The sequence below is a fragment of the Syngnathoides biaculeatus genome, chromosome 15 (genome assembly GCF_019802595.1).
Source record: "Syngnathoides biaculeatus isolate LvHL_M chromosome 15, ASM1980259v1, whole genome shotgun sequence".
Taxonomy (NCBI): Eukaryota; Metazoa; Chordata; class Actinopteri; order Syngnathiformes; family Syngnathidae; genus Syngnathoides; species Syngnathoides biaculeatus.
Genome location: NC_084654.1, coordinates 24,137,229 through 24,156,776, shown reverse-complemented (window position 1 = coordinate 24,156,776; position 19,548 = coordinate 24,137,229). Strand labels below are relative to the sequence as shown.

Here is a 19,548-nt window from a genome sequence, read left to right as displayed (position 1 = left end):
ATACACACACACACATTTGATTTTAAACGTTAACGAAAAGATAAAAAACAAAAAAAATACAAAGCCTGGTGTGGAAAAAAAACAAACAAACGAAAAATTTGTCATTGAGGCCTCTTACTAATCTCTCCCATTCAATTGCGGTGATTGATTGGTGATAAAATGAAGTTTGGACATGATAAGCTTGGTTAAAAAAACAAAACAAAAAATCTCGTTTGATGTGTGCTGACTCACACACGCGCGCACACGTAGTAATCCCCCCCTCCCCCCCCAAAAAAAATGAGTCGAAAGGAAAAAAAAAAAAAAAAATCTGAAGTTTACTGAGCAAACGGAGCAGCCCCAACACAAAGAAAGCTGCACTGACTATTTGCTGCAAGAATGCACCGACTATTTGCTGGCCGCTCGTGTCGGGCCTTTGTGAGTTACTTTGCTTGTTCTCAGCAAATCATTCAACGCAATTCAAACGACCTCTGACATGGCGCGGGGGGAGGGCGGGGGCTAACACTATTACGACATTATTATTTCAAATATTTATCATTTGTGTTTTATGTATGTAATATTATATGTTTTACAGGGTTCGGTTGTGACAAAATATGCCATCAAGGACATGGAAAAAAAACAAACATTTTTCCATAATTTAAGTAAGGCGATGGTTTAAAAAAAATAGTTGCAGATGACTTACAAAATTGTTCTATTTTAGTCGATTGTTAAAATCTTATTTAATAATCAACTGCGCTATTTAATCATTACTTTTTCACGTTCAAATGTTTTTTTTTCCAGGCCCAGGTCGTCAACAACAAAACAAAAACAAAATAGAAATTGTTGTCTTTGAAAATTGATAACTAAAGGTATGATTGCAATAGTGAATATGTATTGTGTATAAATATATTTTTGTGCAGTTTGTTTTGTTTTATGAACAGGTAGAAGTATTTTGACGCTGGACCTAGAAAATGTTTTCAAATATAAAATGTGACGTTTCTATTAATGGCGTTTTTATATTTAATACTGTGATAGAAATGTTTTTAATGGAAAATTAAAATCTACATGAAAAATAGAACTAATACGATGTGAATAGATTTGTATTGAACGAGTGCATTATGAGGCAGAACAAAATACAAATAAAACCACTTCTCTTAAATACGTGACATATTATTTGTCACCGTCCATCCACCCATTTTCCAAGCCGCTTATCCTCAGAAGGGTCAGGGTTCGGGCGAAAGGCGGACCGCACTCTAAGGTGGTCGCCAGTCACACATCAACATCATCACTGAGCGGGAATCGATCCCAGGCTGCCCGCACCCAAGCCAGGCGTGCTCATCATTCCTTCAATTGGGCTTATATTTTCTCGTCCGGCATATGAAGGCTGAGGATATATTCCACAAATGAGGGAGGGAGTTATCTTTCCATAATTTATTAATAGGACCGTTTTTTTTTTTGTTTGTTTGTTTTCTTCTTTTAATGGTAAGTCAAATATCTATAAGTTACATATAAACGTACAAATACCAAACGAACAACAACAGAAGAGAAAAAAAAAACTGTACACCAATCGAGCTGCTGTCTTCTTTTTCCTCGTCGTTTTTTCTTCCATGCCCCCAAAAAGCAAAGTGGGGGGGGGGGGCTACTTCGTTGGTTCGTCTGCATCTGTTGCACGTGATTTGAAATGTGACGTCACACACACCCCTCACCAAAATCCCAAATGATAAATTTGAGTTTTGATGAAGTCCGTTGAAAGGACTTTTACCCTTCGGCTCATTTACATAAAAGAATCGCACATTGTGTGTGTGTGTTTGGGGGTCGTCCAGCTCGGGGCCCCCAAATTTTTTTTTCTTTTGTTGTTGTTTTTTTTTTTTTGTTTGTTTGCTTTGCTGTGCGTCTTTGTTTTTATTTTTTTCGGGGCGCTTTTTCCCTTTTTCCTTGGCGGCGGTCACCACGTCCTGCCGTACAAGAGCGCCGAGCACTGCAGCGCCGATCCGTACTCGCCCCCCGCCGCGGGGGAGTTGAGGTGCGACAGTCCGGCCACTTGGCTGTGGAGGAGCGCGGGGGGGCTGGCCGAGAGCGGAGGCCCCCCCTGCAGGTCCGGGGAGTGGCCCTCCACCTGCTGCGGCTGCTGTTGCTGGCCGGACATGAGCATGACGTTGGCTGCTTGCTGCGGGTGCGGGTGGGGGTGGGGGTGGGGGTGGGGGTGGGCGTGGTGTTGTTGGTGCTGGTGCTGGTGCTGGTGTTGGTGTTGTTGGTGCTGATGCTGTTGCGCCGCGGCGGGTCCGCTGCCTTGGCACGGCTTGCCGTCCTTGACCAGAACCGGAACCGCCACCCTGCGGGGGGACTGTTGCTGCTGCTGCTGCTGCTGCTGGCTGCACGACCCCCCCTCCTGGTGCTGAAGCTGCTGCTGGGACACCTTGTCCTTGGCCTGCCGCTTCATCTTGTAGCGGTGGTTCTGGAACCAGATCTTCACCTGCGTGGGCGTCAGGTGGATCATGCTGGCCAGGTGCTCGCGTTCGGGGGCCGACAGGTACTTCTGCTGCTTGAAGCGGCGCTCCAGTTCGTAGACTTGCGCCTGCGAGAAGAGGACGCGCCGTTTGCGCCGCGGCGCAGCGCTCAGCGAGCCGTGCACGCCGGCCTTGGCGTGCGCCTCCGCCAGGGAGCCCAGGCCGCCCATGCCGCCCATGGCCCCCACGGCGCCCACGCCGCCCATGTTCATGCCCGGCGACGAGCCCATGAAGCGGGAGACTGCAAACACAAACATGGTCAAATTTAAAAAAAAAATAAATATATATATATATATATATATATATATATAATCATACATTAAAAAAAAAAAAAAGCAACAAACGACGGACAACAACAAAAATGCTTCTCAATGTGTGAAACGACAGGAAAAAGAGAAGCAGACAAGGTCCACTTTGACGTCGCCATTAACAGGAAAACGACGATTGTTCGAAAAGGAAATAAGCATTAAAAAAATCATTTTAGGCCGAAAATTTAATTTCTGTCCTCATAAATTAACTAACAGGGGGGGTGGGTAATAAATATTAAAAATCCAAGAAACAAACTTGCACTTTTGAGCTCATTGAGGGGCAAAATTAAACATGATGTTCAAATATCAGCCAATAAAAAAGGTTTACTTTTACTTGGGGGGCGGGGGTCGATATATTCACTCCATAAGTGGAGTTTCATGACCCTTTCCGTTTCGTTTTAACAAAATTGTATTTGTTTGACTATGATTAGCATATGTGATAGATGCATAAACGTCCTAAAAAATAATCATAAATCAGTGTCGGGAGAGAAAAAAACAAACAGCAGCCAATTCTCACTTTGAGTAGCAAAGTTGTGCATTCATAGAGGAAACACATTCAATAAATGCAAAAATCAAAAATACCGAGCACAGCCACCACCGTTAACCGCGAGCTTGTCTTTTGCTACTAGTGTCGGATACGGTCCAGGGTACTTGCTTTCATCGACTCCCACCAAGAAGGGCCCCAAAGACTTTTTGGAGTTGTTGTTGTTGTTGTTTTATTTTTATTTTTTCACTTCTTCTCGCTGATCAAAAATCGGCACTGAACCGATTTTGGGAACTTTGTTCAAACTTGAGACGTCTTGCTTGCTCCGCGCAGCCCAAGCAAACATTTCTCAAAATATTCGAGTTTACATTTTTGGAGACGCCCCCGTTGCAGGGGTGGGGGGGAAGGTTCCAAAACTGCCACATTTGCAAGCCAGGAAAAGCTCATTTATCAATTCTGAAATTGTTTATTAAGAGAGTTCCTCTTCGGCCAGTCCTTTTTTTTTTGAGGGGGGGGGGGTATTTTAATTAAAAGGCTAGAAAGGAAATTTCATTGACAACATTAAAAAACATAAAAGGCGGTGGTGGAGAAAAGATCCGATTGCCTGTCTCAACTTCATTTTTTTTTCTAGTTGCGTTTATTAACGTGAGGTTGCGCTTTGTTATTATTAATATTGATACAAATGTGTGTATTCTCCAAAGTAGTTTGCGTCAAATAACTTTTATTTTCTACATTGGGCATTTTGAAAAGTATTGTTTCTACTTGTAATTAGTAACAGTTTTCTACTTGATAATAAAAATGTACATTTCATTTTTTATATAATGTATTTTTTACGGAATGTAAATCTCGTATTTTTTAACATTTCATTTTTTCAATATATTTGTTTTATTTTCATGTAAATCTCGTATTTTCGACTGTATATCGTTTTCAAATACTGTTTTGTGCTGCTTTGAACTCAAAGCTTATTTTTCCTATTTCTATGATTTATTTCGATTTTCAAAGTATGGATTCCGTTCCATTTTCATAACATTTGATTTTCTCCTTTTAAATAATAAAACGTAGCAATGTTTAAAACAATTACCTTCAATTAGTACCGATAGGAAAAATGTAAACATGTAATATAAAAATTATGTTTTATTACATGTTATACAAATATGAGTGAAAATGCATTATTTATTAATATTATTTATTTAAAGAACAGCTAGCTAATCCTTTCCGCCTTAATACTTTTTATGTAGGCTCAGTAAATTGATATGATTCAACAAGTATTTCACTGGGAGAAAGAAAACATAAAAATAATGTAGACTTTCCAATTATTTGATAGTAAGAAGGCCTGATTTTCCATTTTAAAATATTTTATTTTTAACCTTTGTTTGCATTTTTGTTGTTTTATTTATGCTCAAACTCGAAGAATTATTCAGTTTGGGCAACAACAAAAAAAAATCACTTTCAACATTTTTTTCTATTTTTACATGTTGCAAATGTAGCATTTTATATTTTCGAGTCATAAAATATTGATAGTAACAATGTAGTATTTTCTATTTAAAGAAAAAATATATTTGTTGTTAACTTTACTTTTTTTTGGGGGGGGGGTTAACGGTCAGAAAACATGGCTATGATTTTTTTTCAACGATCAACACGTTTTGTTTGGTTGTCGTTAGGAAAAGCAATTCTTTTCTAATCTTATTTATAAAAATGTATTTCCTACTTGCAAAATAAAACATGCATTATTTGAAATGTTGTTGTATTAGTTACTGTCTTGCGTGCATATTTTGTTGTATTTTACTGGCGAAAAAAAAAAACCCGTTTGTGTCTATGTGTGTTTTCTATTTTTACAGAGCAAGCGTAGTTTTTTTTTTTTTTTTTTGGTTCAGAATGACAGAAGTATCATATTTTCTAGGCTCGGAAGCGCTTAATTGGTTCATCGGTCGAATATGATGGAAATGTCAGCGTGACGTCATACTTGAAAATAATCGAATCATAAATAAGACGTTTCAGAACGTGGTGCGTTCCAATTGCTCTTTCCTATTTGAATGGTTTGGGTTTTTTTTTTTGTTTTTGTTTTTTAAAAAAAGCCTCTATTTTTGCGACATCTATGTAGACTTTTCTCCCTTTGTTTTTGTTTTTAAATTTACTTTGTTCGTCCTGTCCCAAAGTGTGTGTGCACGCGCGCGCGTGAACTCACTGGTGGAGAAGCGGGGGTCCGCCGCGGCGGCGGCGGCGGCGGCGGCGGCTGCAGCGGCGGCCGCCGGGCTGGCTCCGTACCAGCCGGCGGCCCTGACCCCCTCCGCCGCCTGGTAGGACGCCGCGTGCAGGTCCCCGGCGCCGGGCACGCTTCCGTTGCAGTAGCCGTGGGACAGCTGCGGCACTCCGGCTGCGCTCATGTGGTACGACACCCCCCCGGCGCCCCCTCCGCCGCCGCCGCCGCCGCCGCCGACGGTGGGACCCATGTGGTGGTGGTGATGGTGGTGGTGGTGCTGCTGCTGCTGCTGCTGCTGCTGCATGGCCGCTTGGGGGGTCCCTTGCAGCTGCCGGTAGCCTCCTCCGCCGCCGCCGCCCCCGGTGCCGGTGCCGGCGGCGGCCTCCATCGAGGCGGCGGCGGCTGCGGCGGCGGCGGCCTTCTTGTAGCTCTCCTCCAGCGGACTCAGGATGTCGGACACGGAAAAGGGGGTCGTATGCTTGGGGCTCATCGACATTATTTGTCCTGCAGGGAGGTCTCCCCTTTTTTTTTTTTTTTTTTTTGTTTTGTTTCCCCCTTCCTCTTCTTCTTCTTTTCCTCCCCCCACCCACGCAAAATCCCCTCTTCCCTCTCCTTCTTCTTCCTCTTGTTGTACAGTCGCAAGTCCTTCTAGTTGTCGTTAATTGGGTGGAGTGGGAGCTCGCCGTGGCTGGCTCGGGGTGTCCACGCCGCGCACTTTAAGAGAAGGAGGGGAGGGGGGCGGGGGCTCCCGTGACGTCACCGCGCACTTTATTAACTGCAGCGAGTGAGTGAGGGTCTCTTGATGAACATCACGAGAAAGTGGGCTGCACGCGCGCGGCGTGGATGACTTGAGAGGAGAACCCACTCGCTCCTTTCACGTACGCTTGGTTCTTAATGCCCCCCCCCCCCCCGCTCTCCCCACCTGCGTGTTGTTGGGTCACCCGCGAGCCCGCCGCAGTGTTTGTTTGTTTGTTTGACGGTGGCTCAATCAATGTGCGTCTTTTGAGCAACTTTTGTTTGGGTGCAAACGCATAAACATACAAATTAACAACGGGTGCAACTTTGTCCCTCGCTAACTTTTGAAGCTACGATATCGACGTCCGTGAGACGAGTTTTAGTTTTCGTTATTGCACGGTTGCGTGCTGGAATGCGGATCGAGGGTGGGTGGTGGTCTGCACGGTGAGCAGGCTGCAATCGAGTGCGCTCACGAGGGTTTAAAATGTTTCCAGACTATTTTTTAAATGCATTTGTTCATAACTTTTACGGACAGAATCTCTAGGTGCAGCCGAGTCTGCTTTTTGCACTTGATGTGGTTCTGTTGGCTCGGGAGAGGAGGCGGCTGGGGCATCGGAACCGGATGCCTCCTGGGTGAGGTGGGCCGGGAAGAGACCCCGGCCCCGGCGGGGACCACCCTGGATTTGCCGGAGGGTCTACGGATAAGTCGCTCGCGAAGCCAATTTTTATGTTGTAAAAGAATGATTCTTTTCTACATTTAAAAGTTACATTTTAAAAATGCATTAATTTCTAAAATAATTCAATAGATTTTTATTGTAAAACGACCCTCTTTAGTTTTAAAACATTCAAACGAATCATGTAAACATATTTTCTATTTTTGAATGTGATGAAAAAAAAGAAACATTTTTATTGTTTGTTTTGGCATCTCGGCTATGACGGCGATGCCTTCTTGGTGCACTTTTCTTATTCTCGAGGGGCCTCTCGACGGGCAGAGCACGTCACGCGTGGAGTGAGGAGCGCAAGTGGGACGCCTGCATGCGCGCGACTCCTTCAACACGTGGGAGGAGAACCCACTCGTGCTCGTGCACGCCTCCTCGCACTTCTTGCAGCCCCGCCCCTCCACTCTCCCACGCCACGCCCACAAGGTGTTCTCGGTCCACTTGCTCCCCCCGCCGGGTTTGTTTACGTCCACGCACGCCAAAAAACAACAACAAAAAAACAAATAGAAAATCATAAAATGCGGAGTGGCTACTTAAATCATATATACATATATGTTTTGTTTCCTATTTCCAATAACTTCTACACATGTTTTATAGTTGTCAACAAAAAAAAGAATATTTTCTGGGAGGGGGCTACCGATCTGCAGCGTGAGCTGGGCACCGGCCCGCCCATCCCGGGGGACAGAAGTTGCTTCTGGGGACGCCGAACTCTGGTGGAGAAAGATGAGGTCTGAGGTCGAGAAGTTCCGGCTCGGTATTGGATATAGTCGGACTCACCTTGACAAGGCTTGGGCTCTGGTTGCAGTTCTCTGGAGAGGGGTTGGATTCTGTTCTACGCTGGAGTTGCCCACGGTCAGGGGGCTACTTGTTGCTCCGCCCCCGGCTCAGCACCGGTACGTTGGGGTTCACCCCAGTGGACCAGAAGGAAAACTCCCTCCGGCTTCAGGTGGGGGGACGGGTCCTGACTGATGCACCAAACAGCAATGCAGAGTACCCACTTTTTTTTTTTTTTTTTAGAGTTCTTGGAAGAGGCGAGGAGAGACCCCACCCCCCTCCTCCCCGCTGGGGACTTCTTTGTTCTCCTGGGGGATTTCAATGCTCATGTGGGCAATGACAGTGAGAGCTGGAAGACCGTGAACAAGAAGAACCCCCACCCGAGCGGGGTTTTGTTTTGGAACTTTTGTGCCGGTCACTGGTTACGTATGTTCTATGATCACCTCTGTTCAGATACGTTGGCGTCCACACGTGCACCTGGAACCAGGACCCCCGAGTTCACAATTCGATGACAGACTTTGTGATCGTGTTTTCGGACTCGGGTGAAGACTCCGGCTGAGCTGTCAACTGATTACCAACTGGTGGCGAGTTGGCTCCGATGTCGGGGCAAGATGCCGGTCCGACCTGGCGGGCCCGAACGTGTCGTGAGGATCTGCTGGGAACATCTGTCAGAATCCTATCAGAAGGAGTATCAACTCCCACCTCCGATAGAACTTTGCTCATATTCCGGGGGAGTCCGGGTGGACCGTGTTGCGTGCCTCAGACCGGAGTTGTGACCGTAAGGTGGTCGGCGCCTGTCATGGTGGCGACCCCATTGGTGGACGCCAACGGCGAGGGATGCCGTCAAGCTGAAGAAGGAGTCCTATCGGGACTTTTTGGCCTGCGGGACTCGTGAGGCATCTGAAGGGCACCGGTTGGCCAAGCGGGACTCAAGCAAAAACAAAAAAAAAAAAAACTCAGGCACAGGAGGAGTTTGATGAGGCCCTAGAGAAAGACTTCAAGATGGTTTCCAGGAAATTCTTCAGGAGAGGGAAGCACTGCACCATCAAGACTAAAGTGAGGATGCAGAGTCTGGGTTCTCCGAAGCTGGCTCTCCTATCTCTGGGGTTGAGGTTTAAGGTTTAAAAAGTCCCTCAGTGGCAGAAACCCAGGGGTGGATGAGATTTGCTTGGAGTTCGGAAAGGCTCCGGATGTTGCGGGGCTGTCCTGGTGGACACGTCTCTGCGACATCAAGTGGACATCGTGGACAGGGCCCTGGATTGGCAGAGCGAGGTGGTAGTCCCCCAAAGGGAGACCAGGGGGTGTGTTCCAACTAGAGGTGGATCACACTCCTCAGTCTTCCCGGTAAGGTTTTTTCAGGGGTGCTGGAGAGGAGGGTCCGTCGTGAAGTCCGATCTCGGATTCAGGAGGAGCAATGTGGTTTTCGTCCTGACCGTGTAACAGTGGACCAGGTCTCCACCCTCGGCGGGGGTCCTCGGAGTTCGCCGACCAGTCTACACGTGTTTTGTGGACTTGGAAAAGGCGTCCGAACGGGTCCCTCAGGGAGTCCTGTATTAGGGCGGGAGGGATTTTCATAAATTAATGACAATTTTATACAAAACAAATAAATAAATAACTTTGACTGTCGTAACATATAACCTGAAAACCATAAAACCAATTTCTTTGTGGCAAAAATATGAAAAAGATAGCTGGAAATGTTTTGTTTTATTTACGCACAGCAATCAGTTCCAGCGCAACAAAGAAGTGTAATCATAAATGCGGCGAATCTTAACGCTAAAATTAATTGTCAGAGGTGAGTAATTAACGCTTGTCTGAATTTGATGACGTCAGACTTCATGAGAGGATCTCGCTTATATGCAAATCCTCCAAATGTCCAATTACAAATTCAAGTGTTGTTTCCATATTGCCAAATTACCAATTTCTATACCGATATGAACAAAACAATCTATTTTCAAAATGCGATATTTCCATTTTGTTGAATTCACCAATTACAATTTAACATTTTTCAACTATCTATAATATGAAACTGACGTTGGCATTTAAAAAAACTGCGACTGTCCCTCAGATTTATGGATCACAACAAATCAATTTTTTTCCTAAAAAAAAGTTTTTGCCATGAATAAACAACTGATAAAAGATTTCAATCATTTAAATACTTCTGAATTCAATTATAAATTAATTTTAAAATATAAAATGTATATTTTGTCAGCCGCAAGAAAATAGCTCAAAACTAGAATCTTGAAAAAAAAATGATAAAATTGATTGTAGCATTCATTATGAATTTTGAATAAATAAAGTGGGTTTTTGTATTGTCTGCTGAGGAAAAAATATAGAAATACTTTACATAAATACAATTATCAAATAAATTGCTTAGTTTTTTTAATTTCAGACGCTAAAAACTGCCGTGCTAAAAAATGTTCACAATTCAACTTTTTCATGCTTCGAATGAATGAATAAAAAATGTATCTTTTAAAACATTGTACTTTAGTTATATTTATGTTTTTGTTTTTTTTTCTTAAAGGGGATAAAAAGGTCATAATAATAGTGACGTCACATCAGGATGGTTGCAAAAAGTCAAAATACTGGTGGTCCTTTTCCGCCCCCTGGCGGAAGGACAGCGCCTGAAGGGTTTGTGAGGTTTTCAAAAAGAGGGTATTAGGACGCCATCTAGCGGACAAACAGCGCTCCCGCCGGACAAAGAATTAGGAACACCACTTTGGTTTTCCAAGTCTCCGATGCTCACAATGTTCTGTTTTGCATGGATTGATGAGGTTGCAATAAATATATAAAATTACAACAACAACACGTCCCTTTTTCATCATCAGGAGACTATAAAAAAAATCCTTTTTGAAAGGTTTTTCATGATGCGTTGCTAAAAATGTTACTGGAGATCCAAAGAGAACCGGAAGGAAGTCGTAACACCGAGAAGAAAACGAAATACACCTGCTTCAGGTACTCACCAGGCCGAAGTTTTCCCTTCTTCTCCTGGTCTGTCACGTAGCATTTGATCTGGACGGAAGTCTTCCTCTACAAAAATCAATCATCGTTTTATTAAAGTCATATTTCCACAGAATCAATCGTCTCTTTCTTGTCGGTCTCTGGGGTGAAGTTTTACAGTTCCAGCTTGAGGTGAGTCAGCCGCTACGGAACAAATGAACAACCCTTCAGTCTTTTCAAGCGTGGGCGGACTTCTTGAGGTCAAGGCTACAAGCGGTTCAGTCCAGACTTTGACGAGCCAACTCCAAAACCATGTTATTATTATTATTTTTTAAAACCATTCAGAAGTTGACTTGCTGGAGTTTTTGGGATCGTTACCAGTTGCAGAACCCAAGTGCTGCTTCATCTCCTTCCTTCAGTGGTCCCGTCAATCACAGCAAGTCGTCCAGGTCCTGAAGGAGCGAAGCAACCCAAGACCGTCACGTGTTGGACCGATGTTCTTTTTCTGAAATTACATTTGCGGCAGATGTAACGAGACGCACACCTTCCCAAAATGTTGACATTTGTCATATTTCACTTTTGTTTTTATTTCTCTTTTGTTCTTGCATTTTGTTGCAGTTTTTTTAGATCTTTTGTCCGACAGGTTCTATGTAAGCGATTTCTTGACTGAACGTGACGTTCGGAGGTAGGCAGGCTTGATTAGCAACGATCAATTTATGATTTAATAAGTGGAGAGTGGGGGTGGGGGCATTTCCTCTCACAAAATCAATTCGATAAAATTCAATTCATATTTTTTTATCTTGAATAAATAAAATCACCATTTATCTTTGGGATTTATATTTGTTTGATGATCTAAAGAGAAAAATATTTGTGTTTCTCTTAAACCCAATTCCAGTACAACCTCGGTTCTCAACCGCAATCGGTTCCAGAAACGATTTCTTCAAAAACCGAATCGATATTTCCCACTACAAGTGCAGCTACCGGGACACGTCGCGGATCAGCTGGTCGGGCTGCGCGCGTTGTTATTTACCGGTTTTGTCCGGGGCCTTCGAGTACCGATTTTCAGTCTAAAAACAGAAGCAAAAAAAAAAAAATCTCAAAATTTTCATTTGAGAACGGAGACGTCACTGTATTATTATTATTATTATTTTGTTAAATGCTTTAATTGAAAACTGCATACCGTGGTCTCCTGGTCCAGAAACATTTTTGTGTTCCTCCCGAGTCTGTTTTTGCTATCTGACGCCCCCCCCCCCTGCATCCTCTCCAAATTGTGAGCACTTTTGGCTGCATTCTATTTGTCACCCCCCCCCCCCCCCACAACTAAATGCGTGTGTTAGCCAACTCCTCGTGTGGCCTACACCGCCAGCGAGTTAAGTAGACTGCAATGAGGCCCCCGCGGGACTCGAGCGAGTCGAAAGCACTAAAGGATGAGCCGTCTGATATGAGCCCCAGACAATTCCTGGGGGCAACTTAAAGGCACCGGTGGCAACCCCTAAAAGCCTGTCTTTGTCCGCCCCCGGAGCCCCCCGCAGCCCCCCGGAGCCCCCATCATGCTCCGCAGCGCCATTGTCGCCTCAAAGCTCATAAATTTGTCGCAGGCGCTGATTAAACATCACCAGAATTGAAACACTAAACATTTTGTCTCGCTCCCCTTGCGGACCCCCCCCCCCCCCTCGAGGAAAAGGCCGGTGGGAGGGGGGGGTGGGACACAATGGTCCATTCAGAGGCGTCCGTCCCTTCTCCCCCCCCTCCATATGGGACGCAAGGTGGCCCCCGACGAGGCCCACAAAGGACCAGGTGACGGAGATGACGGGCCGCGGGGGTCACAGGACGAGCAAACAACATCACTGGGGGGGCGGGAAAACACCAGAACCCCCCCCCCCACCCCCTAACACATCCGGCCCCGACACTCACGTGATTTACTGGTTTTGTTGGGGTTTTTTTTTTTTTTTATTTATTTACTCGAAGACTTTTGGACTCGGAACCACGATTCCAAATATTCTCGGTTGTTTCCGTGCCGCAGCTTCAACATCACAAAAAATAATTTCTCGACTCCCGATGATGAAAAGAAAACCTCTTTGTACGTTTCCGGAGTTCTCGTCGGCTCTTGGCTCATGATTTCGTGTCACGGGTCAAAGGTCTGGCATCCCAGGACGGATTCTCTAGTCTCTTAATGACGAAATCTGAAGGATTTTAATTCAAATATGTCTGATTCTACCCCCCCCCCCCGCCCGAGTTCTCTCTGGCTCTCGAGTAAAATTTTTCACATCACAGATTAAAGGAGGGCTGCCGTCAAAGCAGCTGATGAATGACTTTCTTGTCTCCCATCGATGAAAACGACACTCGCTGCCATTGACGGCTATACAAGTCAAACGAATGAGTTTTGAAATGGAAGACCGGAGTCTACGTCAGGGGTCACCAACGCGGTGCCCGCGGGCGAACGGCAGCCCGCGAGGACCATATAAGCCGCCCGCGAGGTATGTTCTCAAAATACCACAGGCCACAAATTGTTACTATGATTTCTGCTTTAAATTCTGAATCCGGGTTGCTTACGTGAATTAAAATTTTAAAATACCTAAAATGAAAACAAAAATATTGAACCGAGTCTAAAATTTGCCGCAAACAGGTCACGTAGCCTCAAAAAGGTCGCCGAGTCCTGGTCTACGTAAGCCGAGTCCTCATCGCCTCTCGCATCACGGTTTCAGATGGATATTAATAAAAGACGTTTCTAGGGCGATGATGCTAAAAAATAAAAATGGCCTCGTATTGAAATGTAACTCTCGCGCTACTTTTCTTTTTTTCTTATCCACAAGCGGATTTTCATCCCATCGTTGGGTTTTCCTTTGGGGACTTGAGCAACATTTCGCTGTGAGAAACTAAATGAAGTCAACGTCTTGTTTTGAAAAACTTTCTATTGGAGCAGGACTTTTACCTTTGTCATAATCAGTGGTTCTTTCCCGCTCTCCAGATAAAAAAAAAAAAAAATGAACAAATTGAAGGAAGTACACCTCTTCATATTAAAGCAGCTCATTTTAAACTTTTTTTTTTTTTTTTAAACCTTCCTCCAAGCAAGCCCCCCCTCTGGAGGTGGGGCACCGAGCGCCTGGTGGCCGGCCCTGCACCGATGGGGCTCGGCCCGGCACAGCCCGAAAAGGTAACGCGGGTCCCCCAGCCACCGTTGGGGTCGGCGGGTACGATGTGAGATGGGCGGTGGCCAAAGACGGGGACCTGGGTGGTTACCCCTAACCCGGGGGGGACCAAAGACGGGGACCTGGGTGGTCACCCCTAACCCGGGGGGGACCTCGGCGATCCGATCCCCGGCTACAGAAACTAGCTCGAGGGACAAGAGATGTCGCCTCTTTGGCAGGGAAGGACCCCGACTCGGTGCAACATGGACCCTCCTCTACACTTTGGTGGTGGTGGTGGTGGTGGGGGGGGCGGGGTGCCGGGGGGGGGGGGATATTCACCTTCCAGTCTCAGTCTCGGAAAATCCCCTCAGGCACTTGTTGGAGGGTTAAAACGTTTTGATGGGGAAGGAGGTTTTTGTTGGGGGAGGGGGCGTGTTAAATTACAGATAGATAGATAGATAGATAGATAGATAGATAGATAGATAGATAGATAGATAGATAGATAGATAGATAGATAGATAGATAGATAGATAGATAGATAGATAGATCGATAGAGCAGTAAATGGTGACTTTTTACATGAAAATAAAAAGTTTATTTTTTGCGTTCCTTTCTAAAAGAAAGCACCAAAAATCGCGTGGAAGCGGTGGTGCAAATTCGCCCGAGGCCGCCGCTGGAGGCACCGTGGGTTCAATTCCCTGCCGGTGGTCGTCCGTGTCGACCTGCGCCTGACCGGCGACAGGTTCCGGATGTCGTTTGCCTCTCACCGGAAGTCAGGGGGAGGGGATCCGGTGAAAAAAAAAAAAAGGTGGAATTGAACAGGATATAAGCGCTATGGACAATCAATAGCCTAACATTGAAGGTTTTCTGATAATAAAATATATAGTTTTTGCCGCCATTTTGCATAATGGGTAGCCTACTGCTCTACGTTTAAATGTACAATCAGTAACATACAAGTACATAGCACCAGATATTTAAAAAAAAATAATAGTAATCTACAGGCTATAACGCAATTATGAAGATATTAACAACGTAGGGAAAAAAAATGAAATGTGCAAAGTGATCTTTCCTTCTCGGGGAAGCTATAAGTTGCTTGGGGGGGGGGGGGTGAAAGTTCAGAGTTGGCGCACGCGTGCTGTGGAATGACGTCACTGGAACCGAGCAAAGTGGACCGAGTCGCTCCACAAGTCCGTCCAGGCGAGCCCGCGCGTCGCCGGGCTTCGAGAGTCCTGCAGGGGGCGCGGATGCAGCGCCAATGCCGCGGGATGCCGCAGGGTCGCCGCAGCCGGGTAAGGCCCCAGAGGCAAGTGGAGCGGACGCCCGCCGTCGCCCAGCAGAACCGGCACCAGCATCCCGCGATGCGGCAGCGGAGGCCGCGGCATCTCCAGAACCTCGTCTGGCGGGCTCAGACCTCTCTTCGTCTTGTAGCGGTGGTTCTGGAACCAGATCTTGACCTGGGTGGGCGTCAGGCTGAGCACGCGGGCCAGGTGCTCCCGTTCGGGGCCCGACAGGTACCGCTGTTGGCGGAAGCGCCGCTCCAGCGCCACCGTCTGCGCCTTGGAGAACAGAACGCGCCGCTTCTTGCTCTTCTTCGGAGGCTCGGCGGTGGTGTCGGGTTCCGGTTTGTCCGATTCCGGAGAGGCCGGAGAGGCCGGAGAGCCCGGAGAAGCTTCTAGGCTGCTGCTGCTGCTGCTGCTGCTGCCTTCGTCCCAAACTGTACACAGCGCAATTCCACGACAATCGCCGTGATTTTTATTTATTTTAATGAAATTCATTGGGTAATGCAATGGTGTTTTCTAAAATTGGCTTTTTACAAATAAAAATAGGAATGAAAAAACGTCTACATTTGAAAAAAGGGTTAGCTTAATAAATTGTGTACCTACAACTGCAATAAAAATGCCCTTTCAATTCCAAAAAGAATAGCCTGAAAAATATATGTAAATAAATAACGAGAAAAAAATGTAAACTGATCATAAAATAATACGTTCAGAAATCAATTCACAAATTCACATTTTAAAGTAAGAATGGAAGCCCTCTGCAGATTTTGCAGATTTCTTTCGGAGGAGCTGGTCGATCTGGATTTATCGACAATGGTTCTGATATGGGGGTTGGGGGGGTGGGTGGGGGTCTGTTTTTGAAGGAAAATCGCAATTTAAAGTTGTGCAAAATCGCAGTCAATTCTGCAACACATTTTCTAAAGCAAACAAGGAAATAATTTGAATATCAAAATGGAAGAATTGCTGCGTACAATCTACATCAGTACAATGTACTGCCAATTCCGGACACTTAAGGAAATATCGATAATAATAATTATTATATATATATATATATATCTAACTCACATTTTTATACTTAAATATGTGGGGTATTGTCGTCAGGTTGTTTATATATATTATTATTTTTTAAACAGAAGAAAAATCTGACAAACCAGCTGCCAGATTTTTTTCCCCATATTTGAAAACATTTTAAGAGCGGAAGCCAATGTATTTAGAGAGCATTTTAAAAAAAAAGTTGAAACTTTTTGATGGCGAGTATCACACCAAGTATATCATTGCGTCTTTGACCAATTTTTCATCATCCAACTAATAAGTGATGTGAGATTTTTACACTCAGTAAAAAAAAACTGAAATCTTTTGCCGGAACGCTTTCCCCCCCCCCCCGGCCCTTATATGAGTTAATTCGTGGAGTTATCACTTTAAAACATATATACATATACATTTTCAGTAATTTTGCACATCGGGAAGGGGAAATATTGGAAGGGTTATTTGATTGATCTTTTCATCGTTTCATCCATCACGACTCTTTGCACCCCCACCCCTCCGTAATTTTAAAAGAATTTCGGATGATTTGACTTTTTTTTGGGGGGGGGGGGGGCATTTTTTAGAGGTTGCATAAAAAGACGTTTATTTTTTTTCCTGTTTGTGCTAACCAATATGTCAAGGATTCAATAGCATTTGACAACCTTTCACAAGGTTAAAATGTGAAATTTTGTTAAAAAAAAAAAAAAAGGGACGATCACCTCCGTACAAGCGGGCACCCGTAGATCCGTCGGTCGTGCATATCGGTACTGATTTAAAAAAAAAAAAAAAAAAAAAAAAAAAAAAAAAAAAGTGCACTCACACGAGCGGGAGTTTCGGTCCCAGTCGAGCATCCGGCAGGTGGACGAGGTGGAGGGGGGCGGGAGGTGCGCGGGGAGCGGAGAGCGCGCGGCCCAGGACGCCGACGAGGCCTTCGGGTGGCGCTCGGGCAAGTCCAGGATGCTCCGGACTGAAAAGCTGAACTTGGTGGGCGCCGCCATTCGCAAGTAAAATAATAATAATAATAATAATCCGCTTGTGACTTTTGTCAAATAATTAAGGTGGACAAAGCGAAACTAAAAAGGAAGCGCTTGGGGCGATTCCACGAAAGTCCCCTCGAGCGGCTGCCCAGGACACAAATACAGCCGCCATTATATAGTGGCCCAGTCCCCTCTTTTGCACCTGAATGGAGTGTCGAGGAGAGGGGGGGGGGGGGGGTGGAATGCACAAAGAAGCCACAAGTCATCACGATCCGCAAACACGTCACGCTAATTGTCGAGGCCATGAATCACGTCCTGGGTGGCAACACGAGGAAAGCCCGCGTGTCATTATCACGCATACAGGACACCTCCACCCCCCCCCACCCCCCACGGCCCCCCTCCCTTCTCAGCACCCCTCCTCCTTAACACAGCCCAAACAACGTGTCAAATATTTGCATACAATTAGTCAGCAATTATCCCCGTGACGTCACGATGTGGTGACGGGAAAAACCGCAAGGGATGAAAAAAAAAATCATTTAATGCAAAGTTAAAAAAAGAAGGTAAACTGACGTCATTTATCAAATATCTCAATGATACACGTTACCTTTCGGATATTTTAAATCGTTGGAATGAAATTTTAGGAGGGTTTGCTGCAATTTTGGATCAAAACAAATATTTAAATATTTTGTGGTTAGGTTAAAAACATAAAAATAAAACTTTTGTCTGTCACAAACGTTTAGTCAGGTTTGCGACTATTTTGTCATCCAAATAAGGAAATCGCTGCCTTTTGCGCGCACAAAAAAAAAAAAAAAAAAAATTCAGGAGGCCAACATTTTGAGGATTTTATAGAAATTCTGCATCAAAATAAGTCAAATAATTGCTGTCATTTGGGATCAAATAACATGTTGGGGATTTATTTTACAGAATTTTCTTTAAGTTTTGAAAATTTTACATCCAAATGAATGAAAGTTTTTACTGTAACTGCAATTAACCCAAGACAGGTTTTTTTTTTTTTTTTTGTTGGACTTGTGATTTATGATGGATTTTAAGTTTCCATTCAAATGAAGTTTTGAATCCTTCAACAAAATCTGTCACAATTTACTCATGTTCAAACTTTAATGAGAAATGATAAAGCATGAAGTAAGCGTTTTACATTGACTACAACATCCCCAATATCGTGAATAAGATGGTGGTGAAATGTTATCTTGTGTTGCCAAATTTGGATTTTGTCTCCAAGATTTTTGACTTTATTTATTTTTATTTGCTCCACTTTAGTGCTTTTGAGCAAGAAAGTGACTTTTTCCGCCGCGCGAGTCATTTTGAGAAACGCATTTGCTGTTTTGCAAACACCGACACTGATTGGAGAAAAGCCCAAAACGGAATTGGCGTGACTTTGCGGTCAAAGGTCCTTCGGGAAATGCACTTTTTGATTCCAATATAAATCATTACATTTATCATTAATATTTCATTATTAAAAATGAATGAATACACTTTGTGAGTAACAAGATAATTGTATCTCCGTAAGAGTTAATTTCATTTCCATAAAGGTTTGGGGATCGGCAAAGTTTGTTTTTTTTTTTGTTCCTGGTATGGGAGAAATGCAAATAATATCAAAGGAGTGCCATAAAATATGTATGAAAAAAACAAAAAATATTTTTTGGGTAATGCTGATGAGTAGAAATTCTTGAGAGTGCAGATTATTGCAATTGTAAATGTTCTGAAATATTACATCGCAAAATGAACGCCAACAAGAATCGGACAAGGTCTCATTGTCGTCGTCGAAACATGTTCATTTAATTGGTTAATTTAAAATCAGAAAATTAATTGTATTGCTCATGGAATTATTTTTTCACTTGCATTTCAAATTCCTTTGTTTTTTAATTTTATACTATAATGAGTTCATTGATTTATGTCAGTGATTAAATCAATAATACTAGAAAAACATTTTCCATATACAGTTAATATTTTTTCTTTATTGTTGTGATTTTATCCTCAGTTGATTAATTTATTGTTAACAAAATTGAATTATTATTTTTATCTGCAGTGAACATTTTACAAGTGCACTAAAAAGGTAGTTAAATCATTTCAATTCAATGGCTCGTAATTTGAATTTATTTTCATGAATTTCTTTGCTGTCCACAATTTTTCTTCATCTGCAAATGACCCGGCCCTCGCTTAACGCCCCCACGAGGGCAAAAGTGTGCACACCCCTGCGGTAGAGTTTGGAGGAAAATTAGCAAAATGTGAAAATTTTAAAAATGTGATTATTTGACGTCATTTTAATAGTGTCCACATGACACGTGCACAGTAAGCTATTGCCTTTTTTTTTTTCAGGGTGTCTGAGGGGGGTCCTCCCATCTCGTGTAGCAGTGGTGTCGTCCCCCCCCCCCCCCCCTTCCCCTCCATTGAGAGCCATGACAACACGGACAAGCTGGGATTTATCCTGCCAACGTTGAGCGTCAATCAGGGCCGACAAATGCAAAATGGCGGCCCGCGTGGAACAAA

The 19,548-nt window shown here is 44.1% G+C and overlaps 2 protein-coding genes and 1 long non-coding RNA gene across 3 annotated transcripts; 1 reads left to right on the top strand and 2 right to left on the bottom strand.

Moving 5' to 3' along the window:
• Positions 1–48: 48 nt before the first annotated feature.
• nkx2.1 (NK2 homeobox 1) lies at positions 49–6,016 on the bottom strand. Its single transcript, XM_061843293.1, has 2 exons — positions 5,461–6,016; positions 49–2,724 (listed from the first exon to the last, which is right to left on the bottom strand). The coding sequence occupies exons 1-2, from the start codon at positions 5,969–5,971 to the stop codon at positions 1,922–1,924; spliced, it is 1,314 nt and encodes a 437-aa protein (XP_061699277.1). The 5' UTR covers positions 5,972–6,016; the 3' UTR covers positions 49–1,921.
• An 11-nt stretch (positions 6,017–6,027) lies between these two features.
• LOC133513041 (uncharacterized) lies at positions 6,028–10,433 on the top strand. Its single transcript, XR_009798380.1, has 4 exons — positions 6,028–7,386; positions 7,527–7,657; positions 7,735–7,875; positions 7,947–10,433. It is a non-coding gene; the product is annotated as an uncharacterized LOC133513041 (long non-coding RNA).
• A 3,917-nt stretch (positions 10,434–14,350) lies between these two features.
• On the bottom strand, positions 14,351–17,200 carry nkx2.9 (NK2 transcription factor related, locus 9 (Drosophila)). The gene is made up of 2 exons (XM_061844384.1): positions 16,887–17,200; positions 14,351–15,480 (listed from the first exon to the last, which is right to left on the bottom strand). The coding sequence occupies exons 1-2, from the start codon at positions 17,062–17,064 to the stop codon at positions 14,915–14,917; spliced, it is 744 nt and encodes a 247-aa protein (XP_061700368.1). The 5' UTR covers positions 17,065–17,200; the 3' UTR covers positions 14,351–14,914.
• Between the last annotated feature and the right edge of the window lie 2,348 nt (positions 17,201–19,548).

Coding starts and splice junctions, on each gene's coding strand:
- nkx2.1 (XM_061843293.1), bottom strand. CDS start 5,971: ATGTCGATGAGCCCCAAGCATACGACCCCCTTTTCCGTGTCCGACATC. Junction 2,725..5,460: donor GGACCCCCGCTTCTCCACCA/GTGAGTTCACGC, acceptor TTGTGTTTGCAG/TCTCCCGCTTCATGGGCTCG.
- nkx2.9 (XM_061844384.1), bottom strand. CDS start 17,064: ATGGCGGCGCCCACCAAGTTCAGCTTTTCAGTCCGGAGCATCCTGGAC. Junction 15,481..16,886: donor GGACCGAAACTCCCGCTCGT/GTGAGTGCACTT, acceptor CGCTGTGTACAG/TTTGGGACGAAGGCAGCAGC.